Source organism: Nicotiana tabacum, chromosome 23 (assembly GCF_000715075.1).
Source record: "Nicotiana tabacum cultivar K326 chromosome 23, ASM71507v2, whole genome shotgun sequence".
Classification (NCBI taxonomy): domain Eukaryota; kingdom Viridiplantae; phylum Streptophyta; class Magnoliopsida; order Solanales; family Solanaceae; genus Nicotiana; species Nicotiana tabacum.
This window is the reverse complement of record NC_134102.1, coordinates 116935357-116962541: the sequence shown is the minus strand read 5'-3', so window position 1 is coordinate 116962541 and position 27185 is coordinate 116935357. Positions and strand designations below refer to the sequence as shown.

The following is a 27185-nucleotide window of genomic DNA, read 5'->3' as shown; positions in this document are numbered from 1 at the left end:
TTTTCAGCTTCACACAACTCAGAACTATTTTGTTGGGCGTTAGACGCATCAACCTTTGCAATTAATTTAGCTCCCAAGTCGTGAATATCAGTGCCAAAATTTTTAATCTCCTGTCCCAGTTCAGCTCTTCCTTCTATAAAGTGTCTCGTCCTATCAGTAATTTTCTCACGTTGAGCCTCATATATTTCTAACTTTTCAGCTTGTTCCACTAGCCATGTTTGGCTCAAAATCTTCACTTTTTCAAAATTTTCCTTTTCTTGAAACTCGCTCTCTTCATTCAATTCTTCCATATTGGCCTTCATTCTTGTGATTGCTGCCCTCATTCTTTTCATATCTTTTTTGAGTTCATCCTGTTGCTCTGCTACTTGCCTCAGAATATCCCTAATATATGCATCAGGCTCCATATCCTGCACTTCATTGCCCCTATCAAACTCAGAAATATCATTAGAAAGATCATAATAAGGGCTCAGAGAAGGATGAACAAAATTAGGACAACCATCCCAATGGCCATCTTGACCACCACACATATTACAAATATTCCACTCAAAGGATTGAGATTGTGCGCACAAATCGGTCCCGGGAATATTCTGACAATTTTTTCACCAGTGGGGTCCTCCACAATATGGACAAGGATCATCAAAATAAGAATAACCATCATTCGAACAATTTTTATTCCAAGATGCCATGCTAAAATAAATAAAAAATACTAACTAAACTAAAAAAAAATGAATAGATAAAAAAAATGTCTAATCTAGAAAAATAGCTAATTTCTAAGTCCCCGGCAACGGCGCCAAAAACTTGTTGCGACCAAACACACTCACGCAAGTATACGCGGTCGTCAAGTAATAAAGTGACTCAAAGTCGGATGTCGAACCCACGAGGACTTATGATTAACTATTAACTAACTTAGCCTATCTTAATTATCTAAACAAGAATTAAATCTAAAAATATTTTATTCTAACTAATTAAATAAGAAAAATATAAATAATAGACTTTGAACAGAGAAAGAGCAGATTTTAAGGATCTCAATGTAATGAAAACGATCTAGGGTTATGGGCTATCTAACAATCCTATTGTATTCTTCAATTGAATTGACCGACTAATTTATCTAGCTTATTGGTTGACAGGGTTAATGCTCATAAGAATCTGTCGAGTTCTTACTCGCCTATTCAAGCTAACCTAACGCCTATATGTCTATGGAGTTAGAATCAACAAGAACGCATTTATAATTCCTGTAAATCAACCAAGCAAGGCAATTAGGTATATGTCTATCCTAACTACGAATTCGTTCCCCGATGCCCGAGTTCAAGAACTTGCCCTACTCAATCCTATATGCAATATAGAATTCCCACTTTCGAGTTCAATTCTAGATTCGTAGATAATATTCAATTGGTGATCAATCAATTAAATAATTAAGTGCAAGATTGAATAAATAAACTAATATGATAAATCAAGAAGTCAAAATCAATATCCGAATAACAATAGTCATGAAAGAACCACAACCCTAGAACGTGAAGTTTAGCTCCACATAGACATGGTAGCCAAACAACAAATCATATAAAGAAACATAAAAATTACTAAGTTTGGTGGGAGAAAGATGAAACTTGATGAATTCCGGCCTTCACAGCTTTTTCCTGGCTTTTTTTCCTCTTCCCAATATGTTAGATGACCTAAAAGAGGCGTTTTTGCTTATATATTGCGTACAAAAGTCGTGGGCCAAAGCTCTCCCATTCCTAGTCCAATTCGGCTTCAGGGATTGATGCTAAGGTGGATGCGACGCATCCACCTTGTCCTCCATTTCAATTTTTGCCTGCGAAGGCGGATGCGACGCATCCACCTTGTCCTCTATTTCTCAGCTTCGCATGCGATGGTGGACGCGACGCATCCAGCTTCACTTCTACTTCCCAGTTTCGCACGCGATGGCGGACGCGATGGCACAACTTCACTGCTAAGGTTGCACGCAGGATGATATTTTCCTAGGTTGGATGCGACGCATCCAACCCTTCTTCCTCTAGCTAAACCACCTTTTCTTCATATTTTGCACTCCGAACACCTTAAATCGTCACACATAACTTAATTAGTTATCAAACCAATAATTACACCATGTTGGGTGTTTTAAAGATTAAATAACATCAAAAAGTGGTTAAAGCATGGGTAAAGTAACATTAACACATATCGAAATATGCCAAACATCAGTTTCATGTCGGAACGTTCGACTACTGAAGTCATTCACCTTGTGAGCAGATTGGTAGAGCACTATAACGCGATGAAGAAGGACTTGCACATTGTGTTTATTGATCTAGAGAAAGTTTATGACAAAGTTTCGAGAGAGGTTCTATAGAGATGTCCAGAGGTTAAAGGAGTGCCTGTAGCGTATATTAGAGTGATCAAGGACAAGTATGATAGAATTAAGATACATGCAAGGATAACAGAAAGAGACTATGAACACTTTCCGGTTGAGATAGGGTTGTATCACGGATCAACACTTAGCCCACTTTTGTTTTTCGTGGCTATGGACGTATTGACGCGACACATTTAAGGGGAGGTGTCTTAGTACATGTTATTTGCAGATGACATAGTTCTAATTGATAAGACGCGATGTGGTGTTAACGAGAGGTTGGAGGTCTAGATACATACCCTTAAGTCTAAAGGTTTCAAGTTGAGAACGACCAAGATATAATACTTAGAATGCAAGTTCAACGGTATTACCCAGGAAGCGGACGAGGATGTGAGGCTTGATACGCAAGTCATTCCCAGTAGAGAGAGTTTCAAGTATCTTGGATCTCTTATTCAGAATGATGGGGAGATTGATGAGGATGTCGCGCATTGTATCGAAGCAGCATGGATGAAGTGGAGGCTCACTTCTGATGTCTTGTTTGATAAGAATGTGTAGTTGATACTTAAAGGTAAGTTCTACAAGGTAGTTGTTGGACCGACTATGTTGTATAGGGCAAAGTGCTGGCCAGACAAGAATTTCAATGTCCAACAGATGAAAGTAGCGGAAATGAGGATGTTGAGATGGATGTGTGGGCATACCAGGTTAGATAGAATTAGGAATAAAGTTATCTCGGATAAGACGGAAGTGGCCCATGTGGAGGAAAAGATGCGAGAGGCGAGACTAAGATGGGTCGAGCATGTTAAAAGGAGAAACGAAAGATGCCCGAGTTAGGAGGTGTGAGAGGTTGGTCTTGGGGGATATAAGGAAGGGTAGAGGATGGCCAAAGAAATCTTGGGGAGAGGTGATCAAGGGGACATGGCGCAACTTGAGCTAACCGAGGATATGACCCTTGATAGGAGGATGTTGAGGTTGAGAATTAGAGTAGAAGGTTAGTATGTAGTCGAGCGTTTTCATTTATCTTCCTTAGCTCAATAGTATTAGTGTTAGTATGGTATCCCTTTTTGCCTTAGTCGTGATTATCACATATCTTGTACTGTTATTACTTGCCTTTAGTACTTCTTTAGTTGTTATCACTACATATCTTGTACTGTTATTACTTGTTATCGGTATTTCTTTCATTTTCTCTTTTGTTATCTTGGATTTAGTTTTTTAAATATCTTGTATGGTTATTATTTGATATCATTGCTTCTTTCATTTTTTTCTTTAGTTGATGGTCTATCGGGAAATAGTCTATCTGCCCTTCTAAGTAGGGGTAAGACTGCATATATCCTACCCTTCCTTGACTCCACTTGTAGGAATACACTGATCTTATTCTTGTTGTTGTAAAGCAAGGAGAAAAGATGAAAAGAGAAAATAAACTGGAATATCTGATTTCATCACCTGCTACAACATATAGCACATCTACAAGTAAATTAAAGCTAAAGCAAAGTCATGCTTACTATCATATATTTAGGTAATGCCTCATTTAAGCTCACCATTAACCCATGGAGCTTTCGTCAATACCAAATAATTAATTATATTATACTTGAGAATACCGTCCTTAATTTAAATCCACGAAAGATGGGATAAGATCAATTAGTTGTATTACCTTAATTATTTTGTTTTATGGTATATATAGTTTCACCACTTCTATCTATTTCGATAACAATTCAAAAACAGTATAATCTTCTTTGATTAATTATTTCTTATTTTATGGATTTGTACCAAAAAAAATTTAATAGGTCTCTCATCTATGTCAAATTAAGTTATAACACAAAAAGAAAAAAGAAACGGAGCAGACATTGAAGATAAAATTATGAAAAAATAGCAAGATTAAGTGGGCGTTTGGAAATAAGAATTGTAGAATTCCAAAAAAAAAAAAGGTGAATTTTTTTTTCAAGTGAAAATGGTATTTGAAAATTAGAATTGTGTTTGAACATAGAATATAATTTTGTGAGTGATCTGAGTAAAATTTTGAAAAATAATTTTTTGGAGTTTTTCAAATTTTCAAAAAATTCCAAAAATTCATATTCAAGTAAAAATTAAAAAATTTATGATCAAACACTGATTTCGGAAAAAATTAAAAAAATTCATATGTCCTAAAAGGCTATAAGTTGAGCCAATTTGTAAATTAAGGTGGAGGAATATTGACATGAGATGTGCTTTTGGTTTTGAGGAAAAGCACAGGTAGTGGGTAGATTGTGGGGAATGATGGAATAGGAAAAGAGGGTGCAATGTCAAGAAAATAAATCAAATAAAAATTAGGGAAAAGAGAAAGAACTAGGATATGAAAAGCAGGACCTTGAATTTGAAATTAATGCATTTAACTCTTTAAGTTTTTAGTACTGAACTCATTATATATTTAAAATTATGGCTTCTGATTTAGTATTTGTTAAATTTCTCATATATATATATATATATATGACGAAAATACTATATTCGAACAAAACTAATACCTAATAATTGTATCGATCCCTTATGAGAGGAGTTGGGATAACTGTGTTTAGGTCAAAGAAAATAATGGATGGGGAATGGTTGGATTAGGATTAAAGAAATGTATTAAGTAATAAAACTTCTTGTGCCTCCAACTAATGAAAGCGCCTGGTTTCATGTCACTCTTGGGGATGATGATTTTTCAATTTTCAAATATATGGAGAAAAGAAAATATTGTTTGGAAAATGATAAGAGAATCAATCAATTCTACTTTTGATACATGTACACTTTGAAAAGGATTGATCCTTTTCCGTAATTTTTTTTTAAAAAAAAAAAAAAAAATCAGCTACCACAGTAAAATAGTTATGGTCTGTAGTTGTTTCCCAAGTAACAAGTTAAAAACAAAGAAAATATACTGGAAAAATTCAATATGTTCTCTTTTGATTTTAAATTTTTTTTAGTACCCGATGACATTCTTTTAGACCATAAGTCTAGAATACTTTATTTATTAATAGTCAAAAGAAATTAAAGACTCCAACCAACAACATTTAGGTGAAATAAGTATCATACTCTTAGACTATATGGCACTTCGAACATTAGATTCTAAAAGTTATTCATTAAAAATTAACAAATTTACTTTTAGATGAATAATTCATGAATTTGATTTTAATTAATAAATCTCTAATGCTTCTACTTTTTTTGTTTTATACTTGGCTTCCAAATTCCAAATAATTATACGCATTTTTTAATTAAACCATCAAGATGTGAAAGTCTTTTATCAAAAAACGACAGGAAAATTAAAGGCGGAGGGAATTAGTCTAAAACCTCTAAAATAATTACTAATTTACGAGGAAGATGGCATATCCACAATGCTATTTACTTGTCAAAGATGCTAAATAATCAACCTTTCTATAGACAGTGACAAAATCTTGGATATACTTTTTATTCTTTATTTTCATATTCGATTTCTAATTCTTCTACTACGTTTAACTTGCTTACACTAACGTATAAATAATCATTATATTTAGTTTTCATTAATCATCACTCGTGTTACAAACTTGTTGTCTAATAGAAATAATTTCAATAAAAGACATTTTATGTCATCTCAGATCTACTTAATTAACGCAGAAAAATATCCATTGCTACAAAGGTTATGTTCTTGCAAAATAATACTGCTAAATAGGAATTTAGTCATTACGCGTGTACATATGTTTATTTTGTGTTTTTGTGGTGTATATATACATGATAATTGATATTAAGAAATACCCCCTCCGTCTCAAATTTTTTGTTGTGATTTATAAAAATAATTGTCTCAAATTATTTGTCATTTTTGAAGTTCAAGACTAAATTAATTATTTTTTTTCTATTCTACCCTTAATATTAATTGTTCTTGAAAACCACAAATAGTTCAATTATGATTAAATATTAAATGGAGAAAGATTACACATTAATAAGAGAAAAACAGTTAAAATAGTGATACTTAGCTTTTTAATTGCTTTCACATCTTCACAGTCAAGATTCATGATCACAAGGTTTAATTGCTTTATTAAGTCCAAAATTGTAAGCCAACACTATTTTAATTAGTAGCTTCCAGCTACACAAACAACATCAGAGGATTCTAAGGTTGTCTATAAGTAATTAAAGAGCAGCTCTTGTGGGTTGGAATTTGTGTGTAATTCATCACCAGATTTATAAGTAAATTTTCTCATTTAGCTCTTATATGATTTTTAATTTATCAGATTCTTACATGTACATTCCCGAATGTACTTTTTAATGTAATAGAAGAACATGGCCGACTTGTCTTAAAAATATATATAACTCATTTACATGTAAGATCACACGCGAGTATATTTAAACTTAATGGGTTCTAACATATATTATTTTTAGTAGTTATCTTGTTCGTCAGTGCCTGTGTAAGAACCATTATTACCATCACATATTTACTGGCATTTTCAAGAATACAAGGGTACGTAATTAAGGTGGAAGGACATAATTCTACAATATGGCAAAAAATGTTAGAAGTTTAAATCTTTTTTCTTTAATTTTTAAAGATATTTTTGGGTGGTATAGACCCATGAATTGTTAGGAAGAAGAAAAAGCAAAAAGCTGGGTTTTAAATCATGCATTATTGTACTATAGTATACAGCTAAAACCCTAGGCTGCAACCTTGATATCCCATTTACATCTTCTTTCACATTTTCCTACTAACTTTTTTTGGAGCAACTATATTTTTGTATATAAAGGGTTAAATAAGTCTCTAATGAGAAAAAATACGAAAGAATTCAATAAGAGAAGTTGAGAATGAACGGATTAATCCTGATTAGTTACATATATAACTTATTCAGATATATATTTTCGTAAGTTAAAAAAAGAAATTATATGGTCCCCCTTTCCAAAATGCAGAAACATCTTTCTCCAATTTATCTTTGTGGATTTAGTCTCTGATAAGGTGGTTGGAATCGTTTATTTTACTTTATTTATTTCATTTTGTGAGATGGAGAGTCAGTGTTACAGCATTAGGATTTAGGACCATTATTTGAAGAGCTGTAAGTGGCTAATACGCGACATATTTTTTTGAACAAATTGATTTGAAGTGACACATAAAGCATGAAATTGACCTATATATAAATGCTTAAAATTCATCAAAAACGTTGCTTACATGCAATTTATGTTTGAAAACATATACACAATATACCAGATTTAAGATTTGAAATTTATGAATTTATATAGCAATCTCAAGTTAATATTCAAAAAATATATAATATTTTATGTTATTCTAGCTCCGTCTCTAAAAAATAAATATAAAAGGGGAAGATAATGGACATATCCACTCACAAAGAAAACGAGGCTAGAGAAAAGTTTTATGAAGGAATGAGCAAATAAAGAATGGTATAGGTTGGTTTGGCCACCTCTATTGCGTGAACAATTGTTTACCACTAACAAGTATTATTATTATGCCAATAATTTCAGTAATTATCTCTAAAGTCAATCAATTCGGCCTGCATGCATTTCTGACTTAGACTCGGATTATTACGCTATGCCATCCAATTTAATAGTCAATTAATCAACTAAAGCTTTCTTTTCATTAATTATTCCCCTCGATAGATGTTAGGCTTTTTGTCCTACAAAATAATCAGGTATCGATATTTGTCTTCTATATATACTAAATAATTTACCCAATAATTTTTAAAATACATAATTATGCTAAATTTGCATTCATGGCTACATAGAAGTATTAGTGTATAGTAATACTACACATCCATCGACTTAAAGCTCGAAATATGTATGAAAATAAACAACATAAATCTGCTAACACGTATAACTATTATACTGAGTACCTACAAGCTTTTACCAGTATAGATATGTATCGAATAATTTTGTTCATCAAAACATAAATAGCTATGTTAATTTAAGTACCTTTATGGATTACTAAAGAACTTGGTTCGTTACCTTACTCCTTAAGCGTAAGAAAAAAGACACAGTAAAGTAAACACAATAATTTTTACGTGAAAAATCACCCGGCTCAAAAGGTGCAAAAATCACGACCTACCACGTAAGATGCTAGCTTCAACTTCACTAAAACAATGAGCCAAATGTATAAATTACAAATCTGTAACTCAATACTCTCCGGTTCTCTTAGTATAACTATTTGACTTACAAGTTACTCTAACTTGCAAAATCAAACAGTCACTCCAACTCACTCATTGTATATGACACTTTCATTACAACTCGATTTCCTAAAACACATTTACTAAACTGACTCAAGAAGAACACCAACACATCGACTTGAGCATAGAAAATGTAGTTCTTCAGTTGATGTGCAAAAGGATGATCTCACCATTCCAAAAAGATATTAACCTCCCTCGACTCCGAGATCTTTTAGGAGTCCTATGCGTAGTTAGCTTCTTGTTTGATAGGATTCCTACTGCTCCAAGGACTCCACAATTCTTGGGACTCTTGTTTCTCACTTATGCAAGCATATCTTCTTAGAAAACAACCCTTATCATGTTAGCAGTCCTCTTCTAACGAACTCGGACTTGCGTAACTTTGTGATTAAGTTGCTGCCTTGTAAGAACTTGTAATCATCAACCTTGAGGACCTAGTTTTTAGAGCAGTTAAGTACGTTGAGGACCTGGTTCTTAGATTATTTCCTCTAAGCAAACTTTGTTAATCATCAAAACCTCAATACTCAACAAATTCTCCCTTTTTGATGATGATAAACTTTATGCACATAAAATCAGGTAGTCATAAAACTAGGTAATTACCTTACATCACAACCACACGATGATCTAGAGCATGTACAACAGGTATACAACAAGCACATAACTAGGCTACATCAATACTAAACACCCATAACTCTATCTTTTCCCTTTTGGCATCATCGGAAAAAAAAAACATGTTAGACAGACGAAGCATAGTTAATGCATGATTCATGGCCATTTAGGCTACAACACAAGCTCAAGAATAATCAAGACAAATAAACTAAGCTGATGAGACAACCATGTGTGAAGCATTAAAATAGCATAAGAGAATTCACAAAATTAAGCCCAAGGCCTTGACTAAAAACATTAGAGCAAAATAAACTGAAACATCTTGCAACATACTCAAAACTAGAAAAAAAATAACATAAAGCGACACTAGGATGATAAAACAAGTTGAAGACATGGGGTGAAGGACCAGGTTCAAAGGTGAGAGGAGGAAGGGTTTAAGGCTTTCACAAAGATGGTAATATGTTGGGCATGAGCCTCTCTCTCCCTTCTGAGATTTTCACTAAGCTGTCTCGTCTCTTTTCTCAACTCATCATTATCTTCCTTAAGCTTAGCATTCTCCTTAAGAGCCAGCTCCAACCTTTTAGAGAGCTCAGCTGCCTTGCGGCTACCAGGTAAAATAGCAGAACTTGTTAGTCCTCTAGTCTTGATCTCCTCATATCCACACTGCTTGAGTATAATAACATCTATAACATTATTGCGATTTCCAAACTTAAGCTCGGGCAAGGCAATATTGAGCTTGTCAAACGGCTCAGTTAGCATGAAGCCATAAAGCATAGCATGCTTGGGTTTGGAAGTGTCTGCAGCCATTGCCATATGCTAAATAATCCGACTAGGGAGATTTATGGCTATGCCAGTATCCAATAGGTCCATCACAACCATGTTAAGCAGGGTGGCTTCATGCCTCCTCTCAGATGTCTGTAATATGTAGGAGCTCACAAAGTGAAATAACAGCTTGTGAAAATGAGTCATGTCAGTCTTGTACACCTTATGGGGAGCATCCAACTCAAACTTCTAAGAAACTTTCCTGGTGACCACAATGCATGTGTCCATATTATTGTCTATAGCTGGCCACTTTTTCTTCAGATAGTTATCAAATCCTAAGGAGGGAATGTTCAATACAAGCCCAAGCTCTTCAGCATCAAACTCCATCTCAAACCCCCTTACTGAACTTTTGACCACCTTGCTATCAAATTGGAAGTTTGCATAAAACTCCACCATATCATCCACACACAGAGGAGAAAATACCTTTACAAAAATATGTTTCCATCCCTGTAGTTCAAGTTTTTCAACTAACTCAGCCATACCTTTCTCATCTGTGTTTGCAGGAATCTTTTCATTGAACACTTTTCGATTCTTGAATTCAGTAAGCTTGTCATCCACAACAGATATAACCCTATTTTTCATTCCTTTACTAGCCTTCTTAGATGTGGTAGCTGTCCTGGTGGGTTTAACAACCTTCCTCTTCTCTGTTGGTTTCTTTGTTTGAAGAGGAGAGTCGGACTCATCCTCTTCACCCAACTCAACTACAGGTTCAACAATAGGAGCTTGCTTTCTTACCTTCGTGGCACCTCTGGACTCCTAAATGATCTACTCATCAACATCCTTTCTTTTACTCTTTGTGAGAGGAGTCCTAGCAGGAGGGCCACTTATTTTCTTGCAGGGATAACTGATTTTGTTTCTTTCGCATGGGCTTTCTTGCTCTTCTTTCGTGCAGCAGACAGGGGTAAATCATCCTCACCGCTACTAACCTTCTCATCTCCAGTAAAAGGAGTTAACACAGTCCCAGTTTCTTTAGTCATTTTCTCTCTACTTATTTTTCTATGATAGTGTTCCTAATAGCCATAGAGCCTTCAGATTCCTCACTTGCATTCTCTTCCTCACTCTCACTTCTATTTTCTTCTTCTTCACCTTCACTCTCAAAGTCACCTTCTTCCTCACTATCTTTTTCTTTCTCTCCAGAATCTCTCACTTGTTCACCAAACTGATCTTCATTCTCACTCTTCTTTTCTTCTCCAGATTCCTCCTCTTTCTCACTCTTTTTTTCATCATTATTATGAGCCGTATCCTGAGCCTGGTGCTCTTTATGACTAGCTATCTCTCCCCCTTCTTCCTCACCTTCGTCATCACCCTCATCCTCAGTGTTGAAAGATAGACAATTAAAAGGCTCTTTATCTATTCGTTCTTTCTCATCTTCCCCCTTAATCATATGTATGATATTTGTGGTGTTCACACTTTTCTCCTAAGTTGCAGTTTCTCTTTCTAAAGTAGTTTCCTCCACTCGTGGTTTGTCACTTCTGGGTGGGACAATTTCTAAGGGTGCAACTTAAATAGCAGAAACTAGATCATCTAACTTTGATGTAGGTAATTTTACCTGATCAGTAGTCGACGTAGATTCCCCTTTAGCCACAACTTCCTTATTCATTGTGTCTTCCTTAGTAGTAGCACGAATCACCACCTTGTCACTCTTAGCTGGTTTTCTTGATGCAGCCTTGATCTTAGTGGGTTTATAGTTGAATTTTGAAGTAGACACAGGTGTATGGGAATGTGATTTTGGAGATGAAGGTCCAGTAGAGGTGGGAATAGCGGGTGCAACAAGAGCGAAGGATGATGGTGCAGGTACAGTAGAGGGTATATGTGGAGAGGGAACTGGTGTGGGTGGAGGTTCACTAGTTGATTTTTCACTTTTTTTAGGTTTGGGCTTCATGTTCTTGGGTTTTGCTTCAGTCTTGGATGAGGATTTTTCCTTAGAGGAAGTTTGGCTTGATTTAGACATGGTGATGAGAGAATAAAATTGATAAAAGAACGAGAGAAGGTTTTCTTTGATTCTTGCTTAGAGTTTGAGAGAAACAGTGAAGTGTGAGAGAAAGCGTATAAGAGGGCTTTTAAGGAGGATAGTCTTGATTTGACTAGAAGAAAGAAAGTAACCGAATTTGAGTTCTAACGATACTCTAATAATGCATATTTTTAACTATTAGACTTTTAGAAGTAATTAGACTCTAATTGCTCTAGGATTCCCCCTTAATCCTTGATTTAGATGACAAATATGAGTGATGCTAACATGACTAGAAAGTTTGAGTATAGTAGTAATTTCAGTTATTAAGTCCCAATGATTTAAGACAAGATAGTGCGTACCTGAACCAAAGAACCAACTCCTTACCCATTTCTGCAATAAAGCTTCAGTATAATAAGTTAGTATCATAGGACATAGTTATCAGCTAGACTTTTCTGGGCGAGTGTGTGTGCTTAAGACAATCATGAGACTGAATAAAACACATTATATTCGACCATCTACATTTAATTATAAATTTTTTTAGCCAATCATTGGTGTTCAACCTAATTAGAAGTATAAATTAGACTCAGTTCCAGTTTCTTAGTTTCAAAGTGATCCCTACTTAGAGCCTTAGTAAAAATATCAGCAATTTGGTCTTCAGTTTTACAGAAATTAATTGAGATATTCCTCTTTTCAACATTGTCTCTGAGAAAGTGATGTCTAATGTCAATGTGCTTGGTTCTCTTGTATTGGCAGAAATTTTTAGCAATGTTTATGGCACTAGTGTTATCATACAAAATAGGAATACAATCAATAAAAATACTATAGTCCCTTAGTTGTTGTCTTATCCACTACAACTAAGCACAACAAGATGTTGCTTCCATATAATCTGCTTTAGCTATAGACAAAGCCACTGAGTTCTACTTCTTTATTTCCCAAGACATCAGGCAATAACCAAGAAAGTGTGTTGTTCCTGAAGTACTTTTGCTGTCAACATGAAACCCTGCATAGTCAACATCAACATAACCAACTAGATCAAAGTTGTACCCTCTAAGATACCACAAACACATATCCTCTATGATACCACATACACATATTAAGAGTCCCTTTAAGATATCTGAGTATCCTCTTTATAACCTTTAGATGAGATTCTTTGGGATTTGCCTGAATTCTTGCACACAATCCCACAATAAATATAATATAAGGCCTGCTTGCTGCGAGATACAATAGTAACCCAGTCATTCCTTTATACACCTTTTATTCTACATTTTTTCCTTCTTCATCAAGGTTGAGTTTTTTTGCCACTGTTGTCTCTCTTAGAAGCATTTTTGGAATTTCTCATGAACTTCTTGAACTTAGCAAACATTGCTAGGTCAAGATCATTACTATTAGATTCATCTTCTTCGGATGCCTTAAGAATCAAGGCCTTATCCCTCCTTGGTTCTTTCTTGTGCATTTATATCTTTCTCATCTCATGGGTCTTTAAGTTTCCAACTAACTCATGAAGTGAGATCTTATTATCCAACTCCTTTGCTTCCTGAATAGATGTGACTTTTGATTCCCATGAAGCTGGAAGAATCCTTAGAACTTTGCTAACCAATTATTCTGAAGTAAATACCTTTCCAAGTGATTTCAGTTTATTTGTTATTATAGTAAACCTAGTCATCATCACCTGGATGGGTTCAGACTTCTTCATGGAGATGTGCTCATAGTTCCTTATAAGCAATTCAATCCTTGATTTCTTCACTTGGTTTGTTCGTTCATGAGCAGTTTGAAGAGCATCACAGATCTCCTTTGCATTAGAGCAAGCTGATATCCTGTTGTACTCATCAGGACCAAATCTTCAGATAAGGATCTTCTTGGCCTTTGCATTCTTTTCCATCATTCTGAAATATGCTGCTACAAATTTAGAGGGGTCTTTCGGAATAATTTCATTTTCCCCATTTTGCTTAGTGGGAGTTAGTGGACCTTGATTCACTATGATCCATAGTTCATAGTCTTCAGCCGTCAAGAAATCCTCAATTCTTGCTTTCCACCAACTATAATATTTTCTATTAAATAAGGGTGGTTTATTAGTTGACTGTCCATTGTTAATGCTAGGTTGGGCACTCATTTTGCTTTCAAAATCTCTCTAGGTGTTAATCGTGTGTGAGAGAACCTGCTCTAATACCAATTGTTAATTTGAGTGTCTTTATGGATTACTAAAGAACTTTGTTCTTTACCTTACTCCTTAAGCGTATGAAAAAAGACACAGTAAAGTAAACACAATTATTTTTACGTGAAAAATCACCTGGCTCAAAATGTGCAAAAATCATGACCTACCACGTATGATTTTAGCTTCAACTTCACTAAAATAATAAGCCAAATATATCGATTACAAATCTGTAACTCAATAATCTCTAGTTCTCCTACTTCAACTATTTGACTTACAAGTTACTCTAACTTGCAAAACCAAATAATCACTCCAACTCACTCATTGTATATGACACTTTGATTATAACTCGATTTCTAAAATACATTTATTAAACTGACTCAAGAAGAACACCGACACTAGTAATCGACTTTAACATAGAAAATGTAGTTCTTTAGTTGATGTGCAAAAAGATGATCTCAACAGTCCAAAAAGATAGTATTGAACCTCCCTGGACTCCGAGATCTTTTAGGAGTCCTATGTATAGTCAGCTTCTCGTTTGATAGGACTCCTACAGCTCCAAGGACTCCACAATTCTTGGGCCTCTTGTCTATCACTTATGCAAACATATTTTCTTGGAAAATAACCCTTAGCATGTTTAGCAGTCCTCTTCCAACGAACTCAGACTTGAGTAACTTTGTGATAAAGTTATTACCTTGTAAGAACGTGAAATCATCAATCTTGAGTACCTGGGTTTTAGAGGATTTAAGCAGCTATGTTGAGGACGTAATTTTTAGAGCATTTTTTCTAAGTAAACTTTGTTAATCATCAAAACTTCACTATAATCTGTATTTTTATTAAAAAATTTATTATATTTATAAAAATATTTAGCTCGATATCAAATTCGTTGATCCGATTATTTACATATATTAATTTGAGATCGATGTAGCAACCAAAAACTTAAAATTTTAAATTCATTTCTTATAAAAATATTTTTTTTTTTGTTGATAAAAGAACAAACACAATAAACTTAAGAAATAGGAAGAAAATTGGAATAAGAAAGTGTCATGAGAAAGAGACAGAAGAAAAAACAAAATAAACAAGAGTCGGATGGGGAGAAAGGTATATAATTGTGCACATCAACTAAATGATCACCAAATGGTGCGTGAATGAGTATAGAGGGTTGTCATAGTACACATACAAGGGAAGATGATAAGTATAAATCTGATTAAAAATTTGCCGTGCAGTGCTGTAATACTAGCCAGAGGGAGGAGAAGACTAAGTACTAAAAAGGCTCGTGGGACCAAAAACAAAGACAAATTTGCGTGATGCCATTATATGCGCTCTCTTTCATATTTTCTGGTGGCTTCTCTCTTTCTTTTTGACACCTCCATTACCATTAACTAAAGTTAAAATATCCTTCTTGGTTTTGGGAAAGATTACCAAAACCTACTCAACCTCCTCATCTTTCTTCTTTTGCCAAACAAGAAAAAAAAAGATTTACAGTCTCTCTTTTAGGTAGAACAAGTCGAAAACGTGTCTTGAGAGAGCTATAAGCATTAAAATAAATCCACTCATAAGTAAGGGCTTTCCTTTGCTCGTAGCGCCGGCTGTTCGCCTTTAGTTAAAAGTGGAAATAAAAACACGTATGCAATATCAATCGTCCTATATGGTTTCGATTGTAATTTGCCAGTCAATTCAACTAACACACATGACATATATACATATTATAAATACAAAGTAAATTCCGCCAAAAAATTCAAAAGAATAAATCAAGAAGTGTAAACTCTTGATCTGATTTCAGATTACTATGGTGCTTTCTTGGTCAAATGCGTGATAGTTTTATGTGAATGTTTAAATGGTGTTGTCCTCCAAGTTTTTCTTCAAATATAATTTGATTGATGCAAGTGAGTTTTGCATTACGAGGACGTCAATATTATTGTTTATCTCATTTCTTTTTCTCCCACCTCAATATGTTAGTTTGATGGGGTCTGACAATTCGTGAGAGTCGTGTAAGTTGGGGCTTTTCCTTACTCAATACTTTCATTTATATACTTTTAAATTGTTGTTTTCATCAATGGTGCTTGGCTTAATTGATGGAAAGGACAATATGAATCGTAGAATGGGCTGGCATATGATTCAAGAATGAAAGCGCACTATATGGACTAATATATATATGACTTTTATGGTTGAAAGAAAAAGATGTTAATTTGTCTAGATGGAAGAGATTTAATTAGGATGTATGGTGGAGACCTTACGTTTTGCTCAACCATAAAAATGAAAAGATTTTCCAAATGTCACCAACTTGTTTGTTCAATATCAACGTAAATGATGCATTTCAATACGTAGGTAATTATGGGGTGTTCAGCTAATCAGCTTTGCCACATGACTATATTAAGAGGAAAATTGGCTAGTTAATTACAGTCAAGATTCCAATGCAAAATAAAAGGGAGAAAAGTAAAATTCATAGCCCCATCTTCTCTGATTCCTTGCAATTGACTACTTTATTTTACATTAAAAAGCGTTTCAGGTTCTTGAAGTTTCTATTTTCCACCTGCTCGTAGGCTAAATAATAGGAAAAATGGAAGGGATAGGTGAGTGAATTTGACAGATTCATTTGAAGTAAATTTTGGTATAACATTAACTTTGAGAGAAGAAGAAGCGAACTCGGCCAACAAACATAGCAATTAGGTCGGAAGTATGCTGATATCTTCTTTATTTTGTAAGAAAAGGAATGTGATGAATACTAGCAGTTAAGCTGTTTGAATCTTGAAAACCAAGTAAAATTCAATATTACTACATATTTTATCAAAAGCATTTTTCTTTTTTCTTTCTTTTATTACTCGAAATTCAAAAGGAAAATAAATAATTTTGATGTGTGTACATCTCATCCATCCGGTTCCACTTAACAGAGATGCCAAAAGAAAAAAAGAAAAAAAAACTTACAACTTTGGACAACCTCAACAGAGCAATATCTAATTTTCAGAATCATAATTTTTCTAAGGACCCACTAGGCAAATCAATAAAAAAAAAATATAAGAAAAAAAAGGAAGAAAACTATTGCACAATGAGAATGACCTAGGCTTAACAACTAGATAGGCATCTTGCATTAGGCAATGGATCCTCTGTGACCACCTCAGAAATTAATTATTAGAACAAGAAACCAATCCCTTTCTCTATGCATACAGGGGCAGGTTTGTCTCTCGCTTTAAATAGTGCTCCATTTACCAAGATTATAGACTATATAATACAATTAGTTAATTGCAAATCCCCCATTTACTTAAAGAAAGAGAAACATTAAAAAATTAGACCCGATTTTCTTTCACAAATTATTCACATTAATAGTAAATTGTCTTAGAAAAAAAGAAAAGAAAAAAAGAAGAGGGAGTCATATGAGGGATAGGTGGGCAGCATGGGCCATATACAAACAATTCCAGCGGCAGCGGTAACGGCAGAGACCTTCTGCACGCCCAACAACAATATCAACCCCAACTCCAAGACTATCCCCACATCTCCCTTATTGATTCTCCTTCTCTTTCTCTTTACTTAATATATATATACACACACAAACTTTACGTATGTGGGGTGTGTGGATAATACCAATATACAAGTGAAAAATTCAATGAATAATAAATAATAGAGGGGAGGAAGAGTTGATAAGAAACACGAGAGTTCTCCAAAGAAAGAGCCAAACCAAAGCTAAAGCCACGCAAAAGAGGAAGAGAAACAAGGGAAAGAAGAACAAAGCAAAAGGAAACCAAGAACCAGAATAAGACGGGCTACCTCATTCTCTCTCCCTCTCTTTCTTGGACTGATTCTCTATTTCTCTCTCTCTTTCTTTCATATGCTTTCAAAAGCATTTTAGCATAGCAACGAAGCAAAGCTAAGGGAGCAAGCAAAAGAAGGCAAGTTTTGAGGAGGAAAAAAACAGAAGAAAGGAAATAAAGATAAAAAGTTTTTAGGTTGGAAAAAGGTGAGGAAGCAGGCAGAAATGGTCATGTTGGTGTCCTTGGAAATGGCTTCTCAGACGTAAAAAGATTCATTCACTCTTTTAACCTCACTCACTCTCTCTCTAGGGAATCAAAAAGCTACTTTCTTTTCCCCCCTTCATTTACTTGTCCTCATTCTTTACATTTCTTTGGTATTTTGTTGAAGGGTGTCACTGAAGAATCCGCCTTTGTTTAGGGCATCTTCTTCTCTATTCATGCTGTTTATGTGTTAGCCTTATAATCACACAACCCTCACCAATCACACAACTATTTCTTCATAACCATCTTGCAACTTAGAATCCCATTTCTCTCTATATAATCTATCTAACTCTCTGTTCTGAATTCTGATCATATCCCATTTCTAGAAATGGCTGTTCAAGCTCAATACCCATCAAATGTTCTCTTTCTAAACAGGTCTGCACTCAACACCCTTCCTCTTTCTCCCTAAATCGTATCCCTTTTTCTTATCTAAGAAGTCTAATGGAATTTTCTTTGAATCTTGTTTGCAGAAATGTGCAAGAAGGAAAAGGCCAACTAGGTAATGATTATTCATTGCAACATCAACCTGGTGGTAGTGGAGGAGGATCTTTTCTTGATCAAACACAAATGCTATTCAATCCAGGAGGTAGGAAAGACTTCATACTTACATAACAACAACCACTGTGTTTCAATCCCAAACCAGTCAAAAGCTCGATACTTTACTTTGTTTTCTTCTTTATCTTCAATCCTGAATTGAGCATACAAATTTCAATCTAAATATCTAGATATGTTGTGATTTTTGCGATGATAGTTGGTGGAAATACAAGAAAGAGAGGAAGAGAACTTACAAGTACAACGGCAGCAATGAATCCATTGATGTCAATGCAATCTCAGCCTCAACCTCAACTGATTGACCTCACTCAGCTTCATACATCGCCCCCTTCGCAGCAGACACCAAATGTTGTCTCCACCGGACTCCGTTTAGCTTTCGGAGACCAACAGCAGCAGCAGCAACAACAACATCAATTACAGCACCAACATCATCACCATCACTCTCTTTCTCCTCAATCCTCTCAATCATCAGCTTTCTATTCAATATTAACAGAAGATTTAGCTACTCATATCAAACAGCAACGCGATGAGATTGATCATTTCCTCCAAATTCAGGTACTATTTGTTTTTCTTCAAAATTTTACCTTACAAAGAATAGCAACAATTACCGCTCAATCCTAATATCGGTTAGACAGTATGAATTCTGACAATACATTTCGCCCCGTACCGAAATATATTCTATAATTTATCACAAGGGCAGTCCAATACACTAAGGTTCTGTGCATGATCCTTTTATGCGTGGAGTCCAGTGCAGAATTGCAAGTGGCTGTTTTTGCACATTGAACTCGTGACATCCATACGGAGGCAACTTTTACCGGTTGCGCCGAGGCTCTCTTCAAAATTCATCAGAAATTGATTAATTTTATACTGATCCTTAAACTCGTTTCTTTTTAATGCGAGTTTGAAATAAGCAATGTGAGCTAGCTAATAGACAATAGAGATTTTTTCTTTTTCTTTTCAAAATTTACCATGCCTTTTGAATTTGTTTTCCGTAATTCTCAATTGCAGAGGACGTATTTATTTATTTAGTTTTTGATATTCAATAGGGAGAACAATTGAGGCGTACGTTAGCAGAGAAAAGGCAACGTCACTACCGTGCACTGATGGGAGCAGCAGAGGAGTCAATGGCGCGAAGGCTAAGAGAAAAAGAAGCGGAGATGGAGAAAGCAGCGCGGCGAAACGCGGAGCTAGAGGCGCGTGCAGCGCAATTGAGCGCGGAGGCACATGCGTGGCAAGCAAGGGCGAGGGCACAGGAAGTGACGGCGGCAACGCTGCAGGCGCAGCTTCAACACGCAATGATGAGCGGCGGCGGGTGTAACGAGAGAAACGACGGGAATGGCGGAGGCGAACCGGAGGATGCTGAATCGGCGTACATTGACCCGGACCGAGTCGTTGAGTCGACAGGACCGAGTTGTAAAGCGTGTGGGAAACGAGTCGCCTCAGTGGTGCTATTGCCATGTCGCCATTTGTGTGTTTGTACAGAATGTGATGCCGTTGCTCAAGCTTGCCCGTTGTGTTTCTCCATTAGAAGCTCAAGCGTTGAGGTCTTTCTTTGTTAGAAGCCCAAGTACCGGCCTACTTAATTTTCAGCCCAAGCCCAAGTCCTGAACTACCTTTTCAATTAATGTTCTAATGGTTAAAAGGAGTTATTACAATTAAAAAAGGTAAACAACAAAAATAATATTTCATTTAATAAGTATATAATTTCTTACTTCGATATTTTCTTCTTTTCTTGGAGTTTGGTTTTGCAACAAATTAAGGACTCAAAAATTTTCATTGCCTTTTATTTTGTAGAGGTTAACACAGTTTGAGATGAGGCCTTGCCTTTGCCGTTCTCTCTTTTTTATTTTTTTCCCTTTTTCTCTTCTTTTAGAAAATTAATTCATTTCTAAATCCGCTTATTTACCCGTCCTTTTGACTTCATAAATCTTAACATTTTCGTCATATTTTTTCTTAGAATGGCATCATGGAAAATTGCCAATTATTCGTGATTCATATTTTACTTCTTGCAGTTCTTTCTAATTTAAAAGATTAATGTGTCAAATCTTAATGTGCAGTAAAAAAATAATAATAATAAGGGTATAATTAGAGGAATGTGGAGTGTTATTTTAATCTTAGCTTAATCTAGCTTTTAACCATAGAAGATCAATTTTTTTTACCTCTAATTCTAGTGTTCCAAGAGTAGAAAGAGTCTTAAGAGGAAATGTTCCACAGGACCATCTATAGTGTTTGAATAATGAGAAACACTAGAGCCTAATTAAAAGTTCGGCTTGAATTTATTTTCCTAAGCTAATTAAGAGATTTATTCAGGACCATGTTGTTAAAATGAGAATTGTTACACCAAAAATTAGCGGCGTGACCCCTAAAGTGGATGGTGGTTTTGGTGGAATGTCGCCATTTTAGATGGTCTTAGAAAAGTGTCTCCCTTTTTTACTTCAACACTATAGTTTTTATTTTATTTTTAAAGCTTGAAATTCTTGTTTGATGGTGAAAAATTAAAATTAATGATCGATTTATTGTTAAAATCATTTGAATGTTGATAGTTTGTGTTTAACCTTTTAAGTTCAGACAGATTTTGGCTATTTAATTTAAAAATCTCTAAACTCCATTATTGGACCTATAAAGTATTGAAAAAGACAAACTTGATCTTTTTGATTTAGTGTTATTAAACTAAATTAGTGATTAGGGATTGTTTGTATTAGAAGTTGAAAGTTTTGTTTCAAGTTTGGGATCATTTGGAACTTGTTTGTTGTTTGATCGAAATTAAAGTTCTAAATTCGAATAACACTTTGTTAAAATTACCTAAAAAAACATGTCAATCCGATAGACTACAGTGAACAACTTAACATATAGGTAAATAAAATATAGCATCAACTCTACCGATCTAGTTAGAAAAATTTCCGAAGAGTAAAAGTATGACAATCTGGTAGACTTTTATGAACAACTTAACAGATAGATAATAATAATAGTATCAACTCTATCTTATTGATGGAGAAATTCTAAAGAGCAAAAAGTATGACAATTCTGTACACATTGATGAACAATTTAATATCTGAACCTGGATTGAAAGTTTGGTTGGAACTTATTTTGTTAGCCCAGTTGTATTTAAACATTAATATCCTCCTTAAACTCTAAGATATAGATTCTCCTCTATTTTTGTCAAAGTTTTGGCGCATAATTAATTAGCAACTTACGTGGTACAATTGTTTATCAGTATCCTATTCTCTTGCAACATTAATGTTTCATCCCAACTTTCATTACTATAATATAAGTAATTAAATCTCCCTTCTAATAAACTTCTGTCACGTAATAATTACAATCAAACATTTCTATAACAATATTTCGATATAGCAATACTTCTCTATAAAAGTTAAGTTTTTTCTGAACCAATTTTTATGTTATGTTATAATATATGTTCTCTATAATAGCATTTCGCCATAACATCTAAAAATATTCGGAGCAAACAAGACTGTTATAGTGAGATTTGACTTTATATTTATTTACTGCTCTAATGTTTAGAACCTCATTTTGTCACGAATTTAACAAGAGTACGAATTTCCCTTCTGTCATGAATTTCACAAGAGTACATTCATATACTCTTTTTCAGTCTCCATGTTTTTGTACTGCTGTGTTTAAAGGCTAGGATATTTTGACATACGCTCCCTGTTGGTACAAAATAATTGCACGGACAACTTGGGTTGTTTTAATTAGATGTAGCATTTGAAGCATTTTCGCTTGATGTCAAGTCTCTAGTACCGTCGCGAGCCGCATTCTTGTCACACATACTGTCTTGGAATTTCTCCGAAGGAGGTTCTGCGGTGCACTATGCGACCGCAGAACTGTTCTGCGGTGCATGATGCGATTGGCATAGTCAGAAATTTTGTCAAAGAGAGTTCAAACTTTAAAGAAATCAATAAAAAAAGATCGATGAATGGGTGCACCAATTTTTTTAAATCTACTATGCTAGATTTAGCTAAATAAAAATACTTGTAATAAAACTATAATTTTATAAATTAAAACTAACATAAAAAAGAAAATAACAGAAAATTTACTGATAATAGTAAGCATAAAACCAAAGGAAAAAAAGAGTCTGAGAGGGTTTATAGTATGTAGAAAACTTTTGAAATTTTTTTTTGTAGAATTTGACTTTTAAATTATAAAATTTATTTTAGAAATAACTTTAAATTTTAAAACTACTTTTAAGATTAGTTGTTTGTTTTTACATATATGATGGTCTCCTTTTAGTTTTGATAAATAAAATGAGCAAGTATTTAATTAGACAGGAATTTGAACCCATAAACAATACGTCATTTTGAACTTTCTAGACCACTAGATTGTCTCACTCAACTATATTATATATGTTCAAAATAATATATAACTATATAATGTAATATTTGATCTATATACATGATATCATTTTCTAGCAAACGGTGTTCGCTTGACCACCCTCGGGATAGTGTGGCTATGCCGCGTAGAAGGAAATTTTAGTAGTACATTTGGTTGGCTTTGTAAATATGAACATTTAAGAGGCTCTAAAACTGTTAAGTTTCCTAATTATTAACTTTAATTAGTTAGTAAATAAAACAAGAGGAAATAGCAAAAAAAGTTCTGTAGTCTTTGCTGATTGTTCAAACTCTTTCTTCACAAGTATCTTCCAAAAGAAAATGACAGAAGCTCTTAGTTTGACAACTTTATTGTCAATTTAAATAACATAAAGTCATTACAATCTTAATGATTTTTTCTTTGGTTGGTTCACATGATGTCTTAAACCCACGTTAGAGATTAAATTAGGATGTGAAAGCAGAAGAATTTGATAAGAACACGTTCCTGATCAATTGTTTCCCAACTTATATTGTTTATTAAATGCCTATTATAAAACGTAACCAGGTGCGCAGGAAAAAAAGGAACTAAATTAAGAATCTGTGTTTGTTTTTTTCTTCTCAGAGAGCAAACTTAAAATCACAATAATGCAAATTCAAATTTGCATGTTGGACTAACTTCCCCTTTTCTATGGATTTAAATTCAAGTTTCTTTGGGACGTATTCACGCGTTTTACACAGTAACATGTTGGCTTTGTTATATTTATCTCTTACTTTTTTTATAAATTTCTTTGAAGGTTCTGATAGCTACCTTACAAAATTTACTAGGGGGTAAAAATTATTCAATTCTACTGTTTGCACCACCTTCAACTTGTCCGTTTCTTTATCTTACCAATTTACCATATGGGATATCCTATCAATTTTCGCAATAAATAATGGCAGCTACACACTGCTGAACTTTGACAAACTCATACAACCATTTTCTTCTTTCCACAATAATTTGTTCAAAGAGGACTCAATGTACTAACCAGAAAGGAAAATAATTGTACTAGTAATGAATCATTGTATGGTATGGACCCTTGAAATAATGTGAAGTGGGATATGTAGCTAATAATGTTTTGACATAACAAAGAGATCTGAGGAAGTGTCAAATCTTGAAATAAAATTGAACTGAAATTAACACAGGCAGTACAGTAACATGATGTACCTAGTTTATATCAATCTTCTTGTGTGTTTTTGTTCTTTTTTTATGTTATGTTAGGTAAGTAACCACATTTCCATTTCCCTATTTGATGACAATTTGACTTTAGTCAAGAAGATAGATGATAATCTTTTTTACCAACACTAAAGTTGAGAACTTAAATTTCGTGCGCTAACAATTAAACTCCTAAGATCACTAAACTCCGATATGTCAATCTCCTATTTTTGCTATCTCGTCTCATGAACAATTTCAATATATATGGCACAAGCACTTCCATATGTCGAGGCTAGAATGGCATCGCGTGTTTCACGTTTTACCGTAGTACCTGATTATATTGAGTTTTGATTGATGAATGAGAAGGAAAATAAAATAATATCATACTCGTCTTGGGCCTCATGTCCTTTGATCCCTTCGCCTGTCCACTGAGGGTGGGAGGAGCTAGCATTCCTATTCCATTCGTTTCAATTTAAATGATTTAGTTTGACTTGACATAAAGTTTAAGAATAAAGAAAACTTTTAAAATATGTGGTTAATTCTAAAATCTTAAGGGACAAAAGTTTTGTGGGGCCATGATATTTGTGTGACTATAAAAGCTTCTCATTAAGGATAAAATGAGTAAAATAAAAGGTTTAAATATAAATTATTTCCAAATATAGAAATATGACATTATTTTTGGAATGGACTAATAAAGAAAATGTGTCATTTAAATTGAAACGGAAGAAGTACTACTTTTGGACAAATGGAGGAGCAAACAGCAACATATATTTAATATAATACTAAGATAATAAGATTAGTCAAAACCAAATCAAGTTTAAGTACAAAAATATTTTGACAAGTTAGTCTAGAAAAAAATTAGCAGATGATATCTTGAATATGAAACTGCAAAAAGCATCTGGTGTGTTAAAAGGGCATGTTGTGGACTTAGAGGGTTGGTTATAGGGTTCACGTAAACTAATAATTTTTGCTCAAATTCTGTATATATATATATTAAAAAATTAACTGATTTTCTATAAATATTTGACAGTAAACCTTATTACTGTTGTAACATTAGTAGGAACTCATAAACTTTAAATTTTAGATTCCCTCCGTCTCCTATTGTTTAACCAAAGAGACTGCCTTTCTGGCTGCTCAAGTATATGTTTGAGAACGAGAACCCCAAGAACTTGACTTTTGAAATTCAAAATAGCAATAGAGTCAAATGCTTCAATTCCCAGTCGATACTTCATACTTGTTGCATTTGGTCCGTTGACCATTAAAAGAGATGAAATAAATGATTTTCTGATGCGTTTACTTAGAAATCTACAGTCCTCTTACAACATCTTAATATAAGCATTATTTGAGATAGTTTTGTAATGACGTAAATTACAAGTCCCATTACACAAAGCTGCTCCTAGGCAAATGGTAATATATAGCATAATATATCTGTAATAAGTAGGGGTGAAAGCTAAATAATGCCATTTGTAAGGGTACTTTTTTGTATGAAATTGCAATCCATATAATTGTTAGATGGGGCAGGTTTTTAATCCCCTTTTTCCAAGATTATATAGTAATGGACCTCAAAGCACGTACATATTTTTGTTTTTTCTCACAACCAAAACCACATTTCAAATCAATCTTCCACCTTATAGATTACAAGTGGGATAAACTAAATCTTGTTCCTTTATTACTTTATAAACTAGTTATTCTCATGCATGATCTTATGATCCAATCTTCTCATGGATTTAATGAGAGTAGGGGACAAACACATGGGTCGGATCGGATATGGGCGGATTGAAAACGAGTAATACAAAAATTAATAAAATATCCGATCAATCCATATTTAATACGGATAGGAAATGAGTTAATCGATGAATTGAGGAACTTCCAATTGTGTCTTTTCAAATGTAAAAGTTAAACTCATTGGTTATCCATTAAATTATATATTTTTTATGTGGACAATATAAAAGTCTTTCATATTTGACCCATTTTAAAAAGATCATTATCCGACCCATTTATTTAATGGATAATATGAACGAATAATTATTTTTTAATCTATTTTGCCACTAGTAAATGGGAGGTACACGTTATGCTTTAACGGAATAATTACTTTGAAAAGAACTAAACAGGCAATTAGCAACTTAAATAATGAACCATTACCTAAATGCATAACACTAAGCATATGACTTTTGCTTCTGCTTTAATTCTAGATCTGCTATGTGTTGTGGCATGTAAATGAGATCACATCCTTCCAACCTAATTTTTTCCCTTTTCGTTTTCTCCCCTTACCTTTTATTATGACTTTGGCTAAGACGATAAATCATGTTTTGTCCTGAGAAAGAGAGGCATGATAATTAGGCTCGTATATAAGAAAAGAGGTTAACAAAGTATGTATACTCTTGGTGTGTAAAAAATATTTATAAAATAATATAACGTAAGTAATCATACGTAACTCTACTTAGTTAATTAAATGAAAATGTCAGGGGAAAAAAGTGGGGGTGTTTAATAATATATGAACCAAACAATGCAAAGTACTTTATTTTGTCCTCCTTTTGTGAGGTGATATATACATATAACAGGAATAATGGCAGTCACAAGAAAGGAGCTAGCGTTGCATAAATAAGACCATATATAGTATATGTTTACTCCCTTCTCCTTCACTGAGGTAAGGCTGGAGAGAAGGGTCGGGTGGGTGGGTTTGGGAGGGGGGGGGGGGGCATTAGTATTTTGCTTTAAAGATTCAATGCTCCCCTATATGAACCTAAAACCTCAACCCCACCCTCACCACCAATAAGGAATTATTAATTAAAAAAAATCTCAAAACTGAAAATTTTCTTAAAATTATTCGTTATATATGATCACGGCTTTAGAGTCATTTTGAGGGCAGTTGGTAGGTTTGCTTTTGTTCTTCTCAATATTTTCTATGAAATATACGTTTCAAGAGCCATAACATATCGTTATAATTTTTCTGTTGGTCCATTTTATTGTGATTTGGCATCTTATGTTGTTAGATTCATATATTTTTGTCCGCCAATGTAAATAGAATAATCAAAGGCTTCTCCACTGATAAAAATAAGCATAAAGAACAGAATTCCCCTTAAATCCAGGCGTTTGCTGGTTTATTGTT

General features: G+C 34.1%; 1 protein-coding gene across 1 annotated transcript; it reads left to right on the top strand.

The window, feature by feature from the left end:
- Positions 1-17109: 17109 nt before the first annotated feature.
- LOC107769289 (BOI-related E3 ubiquitin-protein ligase 1-like) lies at positions 17110-20279 on the top strand. The gene is made up of 4 exons (XM_016588495.2): positions 17110-18385; positions 18481-18596; positions 18762-19117; positions 19609-20279. Exons 1-4 carry the CDS (start codon positions 18339-18341, stop codon positions 20119-20121), a joined length of 1032 nt encoding a protein of 343 aa, XP_016443981.1. The 5' UTR covers positions 17110-18338; the 3' UTR covers positions 20122-20279.
- Positions 20280-27185: the final 6906 nt, after the last annotated feature.